General features: G+C 42.6%; 1 protein-coding gene across 3 annotated transcripts in view; it reads right to left on the bottom strand.

Annotated features, from left to right (window-relative positions):
- kdm5bb (lysine (K)-specific demethylase 5Bb) overlaps positions 1 to 16,850 on the bottom strand; it is a 37,860-nt gene that overhangs the window by 12,073 nt on the left and 8,937 nt on the right. Inside the window, exons 5-17 of one of the 3 annotated variants that reach the window (XM_039010693.1) lie at positions 15,939 to 15,995; positions 15,535 to 15,675; positions 15,129 to 15,228; positions 14,765 to 14,880; positions 12,805 to 12,963; positions 4,121 to 4,240; positions 3,847 to 4,005; positions 3,486 to 3,667; positions 3,111 to 3,273; positions 2,879 to 2,998; positions 2,584 to 2,778; positions 2,052 to 2,233; positions 571 to 695 (exon numbers count right to left, since the gene is read on the bottom strand). In XM_039010693.1, the coding sequence (XP_038866621.1) occupies positions 571 to 695; positions 2,052 to 2,233; positions 2,584 to 2,778; positions 2,879 to 2,998; positions 3,111 to 3,273; positions 3,486 to 3,667; positions 3,847 to 4,005; positions 4,121 to 4,240; positions 12,805 to 12,963; positions 14,765 to 14,880; positions 15,129 to 15,228; positions 15,535 to 15,675; positions 15,939 to 15,995 (1,819 nt within the window). The remainder of the gene's footprint in view (positions 1 to 570; positions 696 to 2,051; positions 2,234 to 2,583; positions 2,779 to 2,878; positions 2,999 to 3,110; positions 3,274 to 3,485; positions 3,668 to 3,846; positions 4,006 to 4,120; positions 4,241 to 12,804; positions 12,964 to 14,764; positions 14,881 to 15,128; positions 15,229 to 15,534; positions 15,676 to 15,938; positions 15,996 to 16,850) is intronic. The other 2 variants (XM_039010694.1, XM_039010695.1) reach the window with 2 other exon arrangements.

The following is a 16,850-nucleotide window of genomic DNA, read 5'->3' as shown; positions in this document are numbered from 1 at the left end:
GATCTGTACACAATTCCTGGAAGCTGAAAATGTCTCAGTTCTTCCATGGCCTGTATACTCACCAGACATGTCACCCATTGAGCATGTTTGAGATGCTCTGGATCTACGTGTACGACAACGTGTTCTAGTTCCCACCAATATCCAGCAACTTCGCACAGCTATTGAAGAAGAGTGGGACAACATTCCACAATCAACTCTTTTCAAAGGAGGTGAGTCGCACTGCATGAGGCAAATGGTGGTCACACCAGATACTGACTAGTCTTCTGCTACACGCCCCTACCTTGTTTTGTAAATTATCTGCGACCAACCGATACATATCCGTATTCCCAGTCATGTGAAATCCATAGATTAGGGCCTAATGAATTAATGTCAATTGATTGATTTCCTTATATGAACTGTAGCTCAGTAAAATCTTTGAAATTGTTGCACGTTGCATTTATATTTTTGTTCAGTGTGAATACAGTTCAACTCTAAGGGGCGGTTTTCCAAACCCAGATTAAGGTTAATTTCTGGATTTCAAAGTACTTTTAATGGAGAGAAGAATATAGGCAAGCTGAATTTGTCTCTCACTTTTTTTCTTGTCCAACTTAGCCTCCAGAGTCTCCGTCACGCGGGATGCCCACTCGTCGTAGGACTCAGCTCGCTGCTTCACCACGTTCATCATGGGGTACAGATCATCCAGTGTAAATCTATAACTGAAAGTGGAAAAGGGAATAATATCAGTAGAGGTCAAAGCCAGAGCAGATGAGCCATCTGAGGACACCAGGACTACAGAAATGTAATTAAAAGAGCCGATGTGCCTCCTTTTTCTACATGTCAAAGAGGCATGTTTGTTCTACACAACTTGCACTACATGAACAAACGTATGTGGACACCTGTTCGTCGAACATCTCATTTGCATTAATATGGAGTTGGTCCCCCCCTTTGCTGCTATAAACAGCCTCCACTGTTCTGGGAAGGCTTTCCACTAGATGTTGGAACATTGCTGCGGGGACTTGCTTCCATTCAGCCACAAGAGCATTAGTGAGGTAAGGCGATTAGGCTCGTAGTCAGCATACCAATTCATCCCAAAGGTGTTCGATGCCGTTGAGGTCAGGACTCTGTGCAGGCCAGTCAAGTTCTTCCACACCGATCTGGACAAACCATTTCTGTATGGACCTCGCTTTGTGCACAGGGGCATTGTCATGCTAAAACAGGAAAGGGCCTTCCCCAAACTGTTACCACAAAGTTGGAAGCACAAAATCTTCTAGAATGTCATTGTATGGTGTAGCGTTAAGATTTCCCTTCACTGGAACTAAGTGGCCTAGCCCGAACCATGAAAAACAGCCCCAGACCATTATCTCTCCACCAAACATTACAGTTGGCACTATGCATTCGGGACAGGTAGTGTTCTCCTGGCATCCGCCAAACCCAGATTCGTCCGTCGGACTGCCAGGTGTTGAAGTGTGATTCATCACTTCAGAGAACGCGTTTCCACTACTCCAGAGTCCAATGGCGGCGGAGCTTTACACCACTCCAGCCAACGCTTGCAATTGCTTGTGTGCGGCAGCTCTGCCATGGAAACCCATTTCATGGAGCTCCCGATGAACAGTTATTGTGCTGACTTTGCTTCCAGAGGCAGTTTGGAACTCTGTAGTGAGTGTTGCAACCGAGGACAGATGTTTTCTACGTGCTTCAGCACTCTGCAGACAAACTGACTTGTTAGAAAGGTGGCATCCTATGATGGTGCCATGTTAAAAGTCAGTCTTCATTCAGTAAGGCCATTCTACTGCCAATGTTTGTCTATGGAGATTGCATGGCTGTGTGCTCGATTTTATACACCTGTTAGCAACGGGTGTAGCTGAATCCACTAATTTGAAGGGGTGTCCACATATTTTTATTTATATAGATTATTTCTATTTGAACGTTCGACAACATTGTGCCCTGTTGAATGCACCCCGGGACTCACTTCAGTGTGGAAAAGGGAATAAAATCTGTGGAGATTAAAGCCAAACTGGTGTGCTGTGAATAGACTAGATGCGTCAGAGGACAGGACATGAGACATGACTCACTTCAGTGTGTAGTTGGTGAGGGGGCAGGAGCAGAGGTCCTGGATGTGGTGGAGACAGACCAGCTGGCCGGGGCTGCAGGGGCAGGTGATGGCAGACAGGAAACAGGTGGTCCTACATTTGGCACACTGCCGCTCATCATCCTGCAGGAGATCGTATTCCGCCTGCTCACAATGCAACACCCCCTTGGGGAGAAAGACACAAACACAATCATGTTATAAACGAAGACCCGAGAGACGGGGAACCAGACAGCTGTTCTCCTTAATTGGAGTGAACAATATCTCATTAGTGTTTGATAAGTCTCTAAAAATGCATACATCAAAATGATCTGTTTAGGTCTCGTTGCTCTGCCTATCAAAATAATATATTGTGATATATTATGACCTGAAAAACACAGAAATATAAAGCAACGATATAATATTACTCTAAGAATCGCTTATTTTTTAGAAGAAAAAAAAAACTTTGATTAATTGATTTGAAAAGTGAAAAAGAAATGTATTTTCACATATATCTGTCTGTTGTAGGGGCACTTTACCATCTTGCGGACTTTATCTCGTAGGTCCTGTTCCTCTCTGATCATATCTTTCATATCCTTCTGGACAGCCGACGCCAGGACCACATCCAGACTGTTGGCCTTGGAGGCCATCTTGCAGATCATCTCGTCGTGGGAGAAAACACAGTACCGATGCAGCAGTCTGTAGTGGTCAACGCATTGGCGGCCTAATGCCATCTGAGATTAACGAAAGAGAGACTATATTAGTAAACAGTCGACTTCACATAAACTAACCCCTGCAATATAATATCAATGAGGAAGCCAATGAGTATCTTACCCAGTCCACAGTGCAGAAGTTGACAGCCTCAGCGAAGTTAAAACCTTGGTTGAAACCACTGTGATAGGCTCTGGGGAAAGTGATGACAAACTCACCAGCACACTGATTGGTTCTGTAAATCTGGGGACACATAAAATATCGATTTCAGATTGATTTCTCTGTTACTGAAATGATATAGTATTCTACGGAAATACATGGGTGTAAGTCTAGTTACATTGAGAAAGACACTTACCGGAACCCCGTAGGACATGAGGGTGTTGGGGTTCATGATGGTGACCAGCTGGTGGAGGAGATCTGGCTGAATCTGAAACAGCTCTGGAGCTAGTTTCTTCATCACAGCCTCCAGCTGTTCCGCAGCGAAGCCAGGTGCTCCATACCATGTCTTCGGCTCCCCCCTTTCAAAAACAAACAGAGCTTGAGTCGGGAACATCATGCAAATAAGGTATCCAAGGTGATATTAATAGCTTGAAAATATTGTCCTGACTCCATACAGAAAATGTGGAAAAATCTAAATCACTGATCAGCAAAATGGCACTTTGTACCATGTTACTAATTACTTAATTTCAACATCCCTAAATAATAAAGAGTGGTTGGTCAACATCAGTACCAGTGCAGGTAGTTGATGGAGTAGCTCCAGTGGTCCTCGATGTGCCAGCAGAAGGAGGAGAAGCACATGCCAACATAGAGCCAAGGTAGAGTCATCCCACAGATGTCTGCTGTGACATGAGTCAACACTGACGGGTCCATCATCGCCATGTTGTTCAGGTTCCAGCCACACTTCAGGTACTTCTGTAAGAGATCATGAGAAAGAGTTTGGCCATTTTTTTAATCTATTTTTATTCCGATTCAAAATAGTACATTGGCAAGACATTAAAATTGAAAGAAATGTTTTGCCATTATATCGTGAGTCTACTGTGTTATATACTGAATTGGTTTGGTTACCCATTAATTTGAATACAGCTGCCTACCTCATCCTTTTCTGAAACCTTAAATCTTCCATTCTTGATAGGGAATCCGCTCCCAAACTCCTTGGAGGCTATATCTGCTCCGTACTCCACTGTGACGTCCTCTTCGATGGTGCTCACCAAGCGCCAGAACTCTTTTTCCACCAACTCTGTGGGAACCATCTGAAACAAACAAACAATACAAATTTAAAAAATGCAATTTCATGACAGTTGTGAATCAATTACAACAGGTCAAAATTGTAAGACCTTCCTTAAAGATTAGACACATTCTACTTACATGAACTGGCATGTTGAAGTAATCAGATTTGAAGGAGTCTGCCATTTCTCCAAAAGCCCGCAAAGAGTAGTCCCTGTATGCCTGCTCAAAGCCAAATGCCTCCTGAGGTTTGCTGCACTCCTGTTCAAAAGAAGAAGAAAAAAAGGGTAGAAATCACACCTTAATAACAGTTTTCTTTTCACAGACAAACGCATTCGGTACTCTGCATAGAGCTTTTAAATGGCTTTTTGAGGAGGAGTGGAAGTGAACACGAATGCAAAGAACTTGCATTTGTAAACAACAGCTGTTACGTTGTGGCTGCATGGATAGTAAGGTTAGCAGCAGGAGGTGGTGACGCTAGGATGATGTATAGCACACGGTTAAGTTGTTTATCATGGCGGTATATCCTACAAAGGATAGACAGCCATTAAATATATATATTTTTTAATGACACAAAAGTTAGCTTGATCTGCTAAAAACAACATTAGCTACCTAACTAGTAGCTAAGCTAGCTAGCTAATGAACAGATTTACAGTCCCAAAGAGAGAACTATGATAATACAAAAACACAATTGCAACGAAATATATCAAATTTTATATCACTTGAGAATAACAAAGAAACTTGTAGTCTAAATTTCCATGTTTCATAACCTCAGATACAGAGATCAGTGAAAGCTGTCTGCAGATGAAAGTCCCAAAGGAAGTCCCAAGTCCTGGAGAGACTGAAGGGTCTATCCCCAATGGGTTACATATGCTACTGGTTTACTGTTAGAATTGGTTGTAGGACTACAAAAATACAGTTTAAAGTAACAATGCATAGACCTAGAACATGTACGGCCAACCTTGCGCCTAGAGATCTAGCTACTGGGTGTGCAGGTTTCTGTTCCAGCCCAGCCCTGACATTCTGCTTATTATTTGTATTAGACACTTTTCATATTACTATTCAATCATCTGTTGTGTTGGAGTAAGATGAATGTCTAAACCCACTAACCATTTACTTAGGCGTTCTTTGTACGATATGAAATAAAGTGTTGATTAAAGTATATGTAACAGTATAACTTTAGACCGTCCCCTCGCCCCGACACGGGCGCGAACCTGGGACCTTCTGCACACATCAACAATGGTCGCCCACGAAGCAGCGTTACCCATCGCTCCACAAAGGGCGCGGCCCTTGCAGAGCAAGGGGAACCACTACTTCTAGGTTTCAGAGCAAGTGACGTAACCGACTGAAAGGCTGCTAGCTCGCACCACCGCTAACTAGCTAGCCATTTCACATCCGTTACATATAGTGTATTTTTGGGTCATTAAACATTCCGTTTGTCGGTTTTATTTCGTTGTCACTCTCTCACTTTGTCTGATGATATTGCACAGATTTGCAGCTGATGTCCTTGATCACTGGCGTGGGTGTAACAATCCCTGTATGGCTGACATAGGACGCAACCACTGTCCATAACAGCACTTCATACCCACAAAGCAACATCCATTATCCTACCAAAATCATGATCTTGTTTGGGCTAGAACAGTGGTTCCCAATCTTTTTTGGTTACTGTACCACCAACTATATTTTGCTCTGCCCGGAGTACCCCTGAAGTACTACCTCATGTAAATTTTACCAGTAAGCCTATGGTCTCAGGAGTCTTCTCATGTACCCCCTGTGGATAGGCCAAGTACCCCCCAGGAATCCTATTAACCCTGGTTGGGAAATACTGGGATAGAAAAACAGTACTTTAGGTCTCAGAGCAGGTGACATCACCACACTATGCCTACTAGGACTTTGTCTCACTTTGTCTTTCCTTGATTACTCCTATCTCCTCACCTGTATTTTATTACAACTGTATTGGAGGTGAAGGTACCTTCTACTCCAATGGGTTTTGAGCAGGAGGCGATGAGAGGAATCGAGGAAGGATGAATTGAGAAAGAGCCTAGCACTCACTTATTAACTAGCTCACATGTGCTACACACTCACCCCTCAGCTGCTTCACTCACTGACCACCTCCTCCTCCGCATCAACCTCAGCAGCCAGCAGAGCAGACTGTGTGAACTGAGTCAACCCACAGAATACATTTTGGGGGTATTTAATTCTGCTACATTGGCCCAGATCACACAGTTGGCGTTATACTGTCAGTGGTGTAGGAGGAGGTGAAAAGGGTGTGACTGTAGCAGAGGTGAGCTGAAGGTGAGTTTGAGCAGCAACTGTGATGTGATCCCCCTGAGACTCGAAGAGGTGTCTCCTGTCTATCATAAATGTATCTATATTTTAATACCATAAGCATCTCAGCTGCGGGAGGATCTCCTCCTGCAATTATGGGCCAATTTGCTCCCTTCTGCTACACTCACTGTCCTCCTCCTCCAGTGGTTGGCATACTAGCTTCAAGTATAATTTAATTCGGGTTTACGTCCCAGCACCGGGCAGCCATATGAGGATGAAACTCATACATTACATGGCTACTTTGCAGCTCATATAAAAGTGACCCTTCAGGGTATTTCTCTTACCTCCACTATCCATGCTCTACCCTTTTGGTTACAGCAGATGTGAGATTATTTATTGCATGCATGCCCAATGCAGACATATGATGGGATTACATTTACATTTACATTTTAGTCATTTAGCAGACGCTCTTATCCAGAGCGACTTACAGTAGAGTGCATACATTTTATTACATTTTACATACTGAGACAAGGATATCCCTACCGGCCAAACCCTCCCTAACCCGGACGACGCTATGCCAATTGTGCGTCGCCCCACGGACCTCCCGGTTGCGGCCGGCTGCGACAGAGCCTGGGCGCGAACCCATGATTAGTATTGGCCTCATGGGTATGTCTAATGTACTTGTACATGTGACTTGTCATTTCTATACTGAAACAGGATAAGCAAACCCTCACACATTGTTTACATTTTGTTGAGACGCTTTCTCCATTTTAAATGATACTATTAGAAAAGCACTCACATCTGAGAATTTGTATGTGGGCATAATTTGCTAATAATTTACTCATACCAGCAAGATCAGTGTGTGGGTTTTTCTTTTCATTAGACAATTAATGAGTCTAACCATGCTGAAGGTTACCAGATTTGATTTATACTGCTACTGTATATGCCGTCATGAAATGGATTAGTGCGAGCCCTACCCTTGTAATGAAGGTTCCTAGGCTGTCATCGAAAATAAGAAGGATAACATACACAGGAGAGACATTATTCGCAAATATCACTATCATGTGGGTGTGCAGAAAGTTATATTTTAAGATTCATTTGGTTTAATTAAAATACATCTTGCTTGAAATAAAGTTGCAATGTGTGTGCTTCATGGGGCGGCAGGTAGCCTAGTGGTTAGAGCGTTGGACTAGTAACCGAAAGGTTCTAAGATCGAATCCCCGAGCTGACAAGGTAAAAATCTGTCGTCCTGCCCCTGAACAAGGCAGTTAACCCACTGTTCCTAGGCTCTCATCGAAAATAAGAATTTGTTTTTAACTGACTTGCCTAGTTAAATAAAAGGTAAAATAAAACATAAAAAATGTAATACATCATCCTGGTGTAATTAATATGCAGTTCAACATTATCACCACAAGATGTCAGCGCTAGCATGTATTATAGTTTTACTACGCGTAAAACAACTAGCAAGGTCGCGTAACGTGAAGTGCCATGCCTAGCACAAACTAGCGGTTCAATAAAATTACAGTACGTTTCTTAATTGAAACTAAGTGGGCAATACACCTGGGTAAAATATAGTTGCGTTTGGAGACGAAGCAAACGAAGAGCTAGGAGAGACAGATTAGTGAGGGGGAAAGAGGCTGATAGTGGGGTAATTGCTGCTAGTTAACTTCTGATGTAAACAACGTGGCCGTCAATCATTGGACTCGTATGCTAGCTACATTTAGTTTAGTTATATAGTTGGCTGTTGTGAGAGAAATTCATATATCTAGCTGGTTAACAAGGTACGCTGATCTTTCTCTACCTTCACATCACACTAGTTCTGTAGTTATTTGCTGTGCTAGCCAAATGTAGCCAACACCACCAGAGCAAACGGATAATAAACGTGAACTAAATGTCTGATTTGTTTACTGGATCTGGTAGCAACAAGTCAATGTGTTTGTTCCGTTTTTTGGTAGGATCAAGAAAAACAATCTTGTCATTTTGTACAATTATGGCATGCTGCAGCGCCGGGTGTTTATTGGGGAACCACCTGGTTGCGTGTGCATATAGAATGTGTTATCGACAGTTGAAAAGGTCTATAGCTAACACATATAGGGAACACTAACAACTTTGGTACTCTGTATAAGTAACAGCTCTGAACACATTCATATTATACACTCACAGGAGCCAGTACAGAGTCTGAACTGTGAATGTGGTTATTTATTTGATCTTCTATACATTTTTTAGGGGTTAGATCAGCTTTATTATTGCAGATAGATGGTGGCTTCCATCAATGTAATTGTCTGCATAATTTCCAATCCCCCCATATATGTTTTTTGTAAATATAGAAAATATATACAGTACATTCCGAAAGTTTGTCCCCCCCTCAATCTACACACAATACCACATCATAACAAAACCTGTTTTTGCGTTGAAATTTGTGCACATTTATTTAAAAAATAATGAAATATTACATTTACGTAAGTATTCAGACCCTTTACTCAGTACTTTGTTGAAGCACCTTTGGCAGCGATTACAGCCTTGAGTCTTCTTGAGTATGATGCTACAAGCTTGACACACCTGTATTTGGAGAGTTTCTCCCATTCTCCTCTGTAGATCCTCTCAAGCTCTGTCAGGTTGGATGGGAGCGTCGCTTCACAGCTATTTTCAGGTCTCTCCAGAGATGTTCGATCGGGTTCAAGTCCGGGCTCTGGCTGGGCCACTCAAGGACATTCAGAGACTTGTCGTGAAGCCACTCCTGGGTTGTCTTGGCTGTGTGCTTAGAGTCATTGTACTGTTGGAAGGTGAACCTTAGCCCCAGTCTGAGGTCCTGAGCGCTCTGGAGCAGGTTTTCATCAAGGATCTCTACTTTTCTCCATTCATCTTTCCCTCGATCCTGACTAGTCTCCCAGTCCCTGCCGCTGAAAAACATCCCCACAGCATGATGCTGCCAGGTTTCCTCCAGACGTGATGCTTGGCATTCAGGCCAAAGAGTTCCATCTTGGTTTAATCAGTCCAGAGAATCTTGTTTCTCATGGTCTGAGAGTCCTTTAGGTGTGTTTTGGCAAACTCCAAGCGGGCTGTCATATGCCTGAATGTCCTTGAGCAAACAGCTGGAGGCAGGGCTTTCTCCTATAGATCTCCATTTTTATGGAATAGTCTGCCTACCCATGTGAGAGACGCAGACTCGGTCTCAACCTTCAAGTCTTTACTGAAGACTTATCTCTTCAGTAGGTCATATGATTGAGTGTAGTCTGGCCCAGGAGTGTGAAGGTGAACGGAAAGGCTCTGGAGCAACGAACCGCCCTTGCTGTCTCTGCCTGGCCGGTTCCCCTCTCTCCACTGGGATTCTCTGCCTCTAACCCTATTACAGGGGCTGAGTCACTGGCTTACTGGTGCTCTTTCATGCCGTCCCTAGGAGGGGTGCGTCACTTGAGTGGGTTGAGTTACTGACGTGATCTTCCTGTCTGGGTTGGCGCCCCCCCTTGGTTTGTGCTGTGGTCGAGATCTTTGTGGGCTATACTCGGCCTTGTCTCAGGATGGTAAGTTGGTGGTTGAAGATATCCCTCTAGTGGTGTGGGGGCTGTGCTTTGGCAAAGTGGGTGGGGTTATATCCTTTCTGTTTGGCCCTGTCCGGGGGTATCATCGGATGGGGCCACAGTGTCTCCTGACCCCTCCTGTCTCAGCCTCCAGTATTTATGCTGCAGTAGTTTATGTGTCGGGGGGCTAGGGTCAGTTGGTTATATCTGGAGTACTTCTCCTGTCTTATCCAGTGTCCTGTGTGAATTTAAGTATGCTCTCTCTAATTCTCTCCTTCTCTCTTTCTTTCTCTCTCTCGGAGGACCTGAGCCCTAGGACCATGCGTCAAGACTACCGGGCATGATGACTCTTTGCTGTCCCCAGTCCACCTGGCCTTGCTGCTGTTCCAGTTTCAGCTGTTCTGCCTGCGGCTATGGAACCCTGACCTGTCCACCGGACGTGCTACCTGTCCCAGACCTGCTGTTTTCAACTCTCTAGAGACCGCAGGAGCGGTAGAGATACTCTTAATGATCGGCTATGAAAAGCCAACTGACATTTACTCCTGATTATTATTTGACCATGCTGGTCATTTATGAACATTTGAACATCTTGGCCATGTTCTGTTATAATCTCCACCCGGCACAGCCAGAAGAGGACTGGCCACCCCTCATAGCCTGGTTCCTCTCTAGGTTTCTTCCTAGGTTTTGGCCTTTCTAGGGAGTTTTTCCTAGCCGCCGTGCTTCTACACCTGCATTGCTTGCTGTTTGGGGTTTTAGGCTGGGTTTCTGTACAGCACCTCGAGATATTAGCTGATGTACGAAGGGCTATATAAAATAAACTTGATTTTACTTAGGCATGACTTCTGTCTGGCCACTCTACCATAAAGGCCTGATTGATGGATTGCTGCAGAGATGGTTGTCCTTCTGGAAGGTTCTCCCATCTTCACAGAGGAACTCTGGAGCTCTGTCAGAGTGACCATTGGGTTCTTGGTCACCTCCCTTACCAAGGCCCTTCTCCCCCGATTGCTCAGTTTGGCCGGGCGGCCAGCTCTAGGAAGAGGCTTGGTGGTTCCAAACAAGAATGACGGAGCCCACTGTGTTCTTGGGGACCTTCAATGCTGCATAATTTTTTTGGTACCCTTCCCCATATCTGTGTCTCGATCTAATCCTGTCCCGGAGCTCTGCGAACAATTCCTTTGACCTCATGGCTTGGTTTTTGCTCTGATGCGCACTGTCAACTGTGGGACCTTATATAGACAGATGTGTGCCTTTCCAAATCATGTCCAATCAATTGAATTTACCACAGATGGACTCCAATCAAGTTGTAGAAACATCAAGGATGATAAATGGAAACAGGATGCACCCGAGCTCAATTGTGTCTCATAGTAAAGGGTCTGAACATTTACGTAAATAAGGTATTTCCGCTTTTTATAAAATTTGCTAAGATTCCTTAAAACCTTTTCACTTTGTCATTATGGGGTATTGTGTGTAGATTGATGACGGGATATATATATTTTTTACGACAGTATATTTTACATTAGTTATTTTTAGTTCCTTCAGCTCCACTCATTCCCTCCCATCTATCTCTGAACATCATCCAGTTTGGATTTCTATTTGCCATATATTTTTCAATTGTGCTGTAATGTTGCACAAAAGTTCTGAACCTTTCTATTCTCATTTTCTCCAGAATGTAAAAAAATATTTTTTTGCTAGGAGTATTATACTGAACCAAAATATAAAACTTAACAAGCAACAATTTCATTGATTTTACTGAGTTACAGTTCATATGAGGAAATCAAATCAGTCAATTGAAATAAATTCATTAGGCCCTAATCTATGGATTTCACATGACTGGGAATACAGATATGCATCTGTTGGTCACAGATAGGCCTCACAATGGCCCGCAGGATCTCTTCATGGAATTTTTGTGCATTCAAATTGCCATCGATAAAATGCAATTGTGTCCATAGCTTATGCCTGCCCATATCATAAACCCACCATGGGGCACGCTGTTCACAACGCTGACATCAGCAAACCGCTCGCCCACACAACGTCATACACGTGCTCTGCTGTTGTGAGGCCGGATGGATGTACTTCCAAATTCTCTAAAACAACGGAGGCGGCTTATGGTAGAGAAATTAACTTTAAATTCTCTGGTGGACATTCCTGCAGTCAGCATGCCAATTGCACACTCCCTCAAAACATAAGACATCTGTGGCATTGTGTTGTGTGACAAAACTGCACGTTAGAGTGGCCTTTTATTGTCCCCAGCACAAGGTGCACATTTGTTGAGATCATCCTGTTTAATCAGCTTCTAGATATGCCACACCTGTCAGGTCGGTGGATGGATTATCTTGACAAAGGATCAAATGCTCACTAACAGGGATGTAAACTAATTTGTGCTAAGAAAATTTAGATAAATAAGCTTTTTGTGCGGGGATGGGATCTTTTATTTTAGCTCATGAAACCAACACTTTACGTGTTAAGTTTATATTTTTGTTCAGTACATATTATTGATCGTTTGACTATGACTTTTCAAATCACCCATCAGTGCTAATTTGCAGAGTTAGCTCCAGGTAAATGTTGCAATTCTTCAGCCATTCCTGAACCTGCGACCAAAATCCAGCTTCATATGGACAGTACACAAACAAATGATTTAATGATTCTGTCTCTTCGCAGCAAAATCTGCAGCGCTGGGATGGTTGTATCCCCTATATACTGTATATAACATTCTATTGGTTGCAAAAATGTTGTATAATAATTTAAATTGAAAACAAAGTTTTGAATCCGGTGTCGTTTTGTGTATCAGTTCATAAACCATGTGCCATGTAGTTGGTACATTGAAAATCTCTTCCCAACTATTACGCAATCTATATGGCACTATTTTTGGTTCTTAAATTAAACTGGTATTCTTTTTTATTTATCACAATTTTCTTTAACCAATTTTGGTCTTTAATGCAAGGCCAACAGACAAGTTCCTTACTTTCTCCCTCTTCCACTTGCCTCTTCCACTTGAATGTGGTTATTGGTGTGATGAGGTGAATAGACATCACTACTCACTTGAGCCAGGCACTTGGGGCACCTCCAGTCTCCTTTGGGGATGTCGTGTAGAGGGGGTAAGAGACAGAAGGTGTGGTAACTGTCGTCACAGCCATCACACAACAGAAGACGATCCTCGTCACTCCCGCTGCCACACACCAGACACATATACAGGTCCACCTACAGAACAAAGGAGGGAAGAAACATGTTTAATATAAAACTAATGAATAACCAAAGGGACTACAAATCAACTTTTGTTCACATAATAACATTTCTTCAACTTCCTATACACTACCGGTCAAAAGTTTTAGAACACCTACTCATCCAAGGGTTTTTCTTAATTTTTGTATTATTTTCTACATTGTAGAATAATAGTGAAGACATCAAAACTATGAAATAACACACATGGAATAATGTAGTGACCAAAAAAAGTGTTTTATAAAAAATCTTTTATATTTGAGATATTTCGAAATAATCACCCTTTGCCTTGGTAACAGCTTTGCACACTCTTGGCATTCTCTCAACCAGCTTCACCTGGAATGCTTTTCCAACAGTCTTGAAGGAGTTCCCACATATGCTAAGGACTTGTTGGCTGCTTTTCCTTCAGTCTGCGGTCCTACTCGTCCCAAACCATCTCAATTTGGTTGAGGCCAGGTGATTGTGGAGGACAGGTCATCTGATGCAGCACTCCATCGCTCTCCTTCTTGGTCAAATAGCCCTTACACAGCCTGGAGGTGTATTGGGTCATTGTCCTGTTGTAAAACAAGTGATAGTCCCACTAAGCACAAACCAGATGGGATGGTATGTCGCTGCAGAATGCTGTGGTAGCCATGCTGGTTAAGTGTGCCTTGAATTCTAAATAAATCACTGACAGTGTCACCAGCAAAGTACTCCTACACCATAACACCTCCTCCTCCATGCTTTACGGTGGAAAATACACATGCAGAGATCATCCATTCACCCACACCGCGTCTCACAAAGAGACAGAGGTTGGAACCAAAAATCTCCAATTTGGACTCCAGACCAAAAGGACTAAATTCCACCGGTCTAATGTCCATTGCTCGTGTTTCTTGGCACAAGCAAGTCTCTTCTTATTGGTGTCCTTTAGTAGTGGTTTCTTTGCAGCAATTCGACCATGAAGGCCTGATTCACAGTCTCCTCTGAACAGTTGATGTTGAGATGTGTCTGTTACTTGAACTTTGTGAAGCATTTATTTGGCCTGCAATTTCTGAGGCTGGTAACTCTAATGAACTTATCCTCTGCAGCAGAGGTAACCTGGGTCTTCCATTCCTGTGGCGGTCCTCATGAGGGCCAGTTTCAACATAGCGCTTGATGGTTTTTGCGACTGCACTTGAAGAAATGTTCAAAGTTCTTGAAATGTTCCGTATTGACTGACCTTCATGTCTTAAAGTAATGATGGACTGTCATTTCTCTTTGCTTATTTGAGCTGTTCTTGCCATAATATGGACTTGGTCTTTTACCAAATAAGGCTATCTTCTGTATACCCCCCTACCTTGTCACAACACAACTGATTGGCTCAAACGCATTAAGGAAAGAAATTCCACAAATTAACTTTTAACATGGCACACCTGTTAAATGAAATGCATTCCAGGTGACTACCTCATGAAGCTGGTTGAGAGAATGTAAAGTGTGCAAAGCTGTCATCAAGGAAAAGGGTGGCTACTTTGAAGAACCTAATTTATAAAATATATTTTGATTTGTTTAACACTTTTTTGGTTACTACAGGATTCCATATGTGTTATTTCATAGTTTTGATGTCTTCACTACTATTCTACAATGTAGAAAATAGTAAAAATAAAGAAAAACCCTTGAATGAGTAGGTATTCTAAAAATGTTGACCGGTAGTGTGTGTTACACAACAATGTGTCAAATGTGTTCTGGTGTAAATACATTATACTGTTGATAATCAATTTAAGAGTATTCTCTCTCAAAAGAATGGATTAAATAAAGCCCCACTTACTACACTCACTGCAGGAGGTGGGGCATCAATACTTGTTTTTTTCTTATATCGAGACTTGTTTGTGTCTGCCTCGCTCACCGGCTCGATGGGTTCTTGTTTCACTAGAATGGGAATGTCTTTTTATGTAAAGAAAAATTACATATGATGAGCATAATGAGGAACATCAGAGGATTTAACTAATGAATTACTTATGGTGCATCTTATACCCTAGCCTGAACGTCATACATTAACTTCCAATATTCACTCTTAAAATGCATGGCCCAATACATGGATTGAGTAGTATACAAGTGTATAGATATTGGCACCGATCACACATATTGTGTTAACTCTTCTGTGGTTAAAGTAAAGCCTTGTTAGTACTGACCTGGCTCGGGCTTGGCAACAAAAGAGCCCATCCTCCTCCTCAGATTTGGTCTGTTGTTTTCACAGGGTTCAGTTCCTGGTTCTGTCTTCACACAACCTGACTGTGGGTGGAGTAATAGAGTTCTAGTTAACTACAGTAAATACCACTAATGATCTTACAAAGTTTATATGCAATAGAAAGAAATGTGCCAATGCATTCATGAATAATTGAGATAACACCCATAAGGCTTTAGGCAAATTACATTCAAATTGGCTTTCTTATGCAACTCCTCCATTTTGTGACTTAAGGATTTGAAGGGGATACAGTAAAGTAGATGGTTACAGGGTAGTTGTGCAATCTGAATTACTGCTTTTAAGAGGAGTTCTTCTGACAAGTGTGTGTGGCTCTGTGCGACAAGGGCATCCACCTCAGCTCTCATCCGCTTTGCTCTGTGGGCGCTGTTGCAACAGGACTCGGTTGGCTCAACAAAGTGCTGCCTCTCGGTCAGGTCAGGGGGTTTACACTCCTTGTCACTCGTATCAACTGGCAGGGTTGGCTCGTGGACAAACTGCAGGCATATACAATGTAATGTTATACAATACATAGTTAATCCATTACAAAATGTAGAATAAACGTACAACCAACAACAAATCAAAAGACATGGCACACATCTATTGCAGCAAGGACACCCAGACTATGGCAGCGGTGCACAGACAAAGCACTATGAGACCATTTTAAACAAAGAATGGTTGTATTGCAGTCTAATATTTCTGTGTAACCCAAAATGTGCTATCTGTTAATTCTTAGATAATAACCATGAGGCAGACATACCGTGTCAAGTTCAGGAGCAGACACTAAACGCATCAGCTTGGACGCAAGCTCTGGTGCCTAAAGCAAGAGAGAGCTTCCAAAGTTAACAACAACGACCCAATCTATGTTCACTCTGTACGCTTTCTCTACAGTGTTCAATAAATGTATTAAATAGACATTAGACAAACATACTTGCCGCATAACAGCAGTAAAACTTGTCAAACAGTGCTCAACTTGCCTACAGATGAGCCAACCAAGCGCTTAATAAAGCATTAGCTGATTCATAAAGCTCTGAGTGCAATGTGAATAGACACAGACAGATTTAACCATGAGTGTTAGGCAGGGAACAGAACCGAAAACCAGAAAAAAATAAAAATAATTGAGGAACAGAACCAGAACGAAGGTGATCTATACTGTTCTGGAACAGAAACGTTTTTTTAAAAGCATGTGAACCGGTTAATAACGTTCTGGGCCTTCCCCCCCCCCACAGTCCCACAACAAAACGCAACTCAAACTTTTTCCAGTGTCTGCCTGCCAGCTGAAAATGTTTGGCAGTGTGTGTGTGTATATGATACCTTCCCCTCCCTCTGAAGCATGCATAGTCTACTGTAGCTACTGACATTAGAGGCGTGATTCAGAAATAAATTCTAGTTAAGGATACTATAGTCTTCCTGTTTCACAATGGATGTATTACCTACAAAAAGGTAATACGTATTTTTAATTTGTTGCCGCTCTGCACACACAAGCTTGTTAGCTAGCTCTGGTCTAGCTCTTGAAACCTCTAGGCAGCATTATGTGTAATGTAATGGAACCAAAAGTCATGACCATGGGCTAGCTCTGGTCCAACATTAGTTAAGCAAGCTCTCTGAAGTTCAAAGACATTCAAAGTTCCTTCATAGAAGTCGCTCCTCCGAAGATATGATTCTGTGGGCC

This window comes from Salvelinus namaycush, chromosome 16 (assembly GCF_016432855.1).
Source record: "Salvelinus namaycush isolate Seneca chromosome 16, SaNama_1.0, whole genome shotgun sequence".
NCBI lineage: Eukaryota > Metazoa > Chordata > Actinopteri > Salmoniformes > Salmonidae > Salvelinus > Salvelinus namaycush.
Note: the sequence above shows the minus strand (reverse complement) of the source record. Positions and strands in the feature narration are given on the sequence as shown.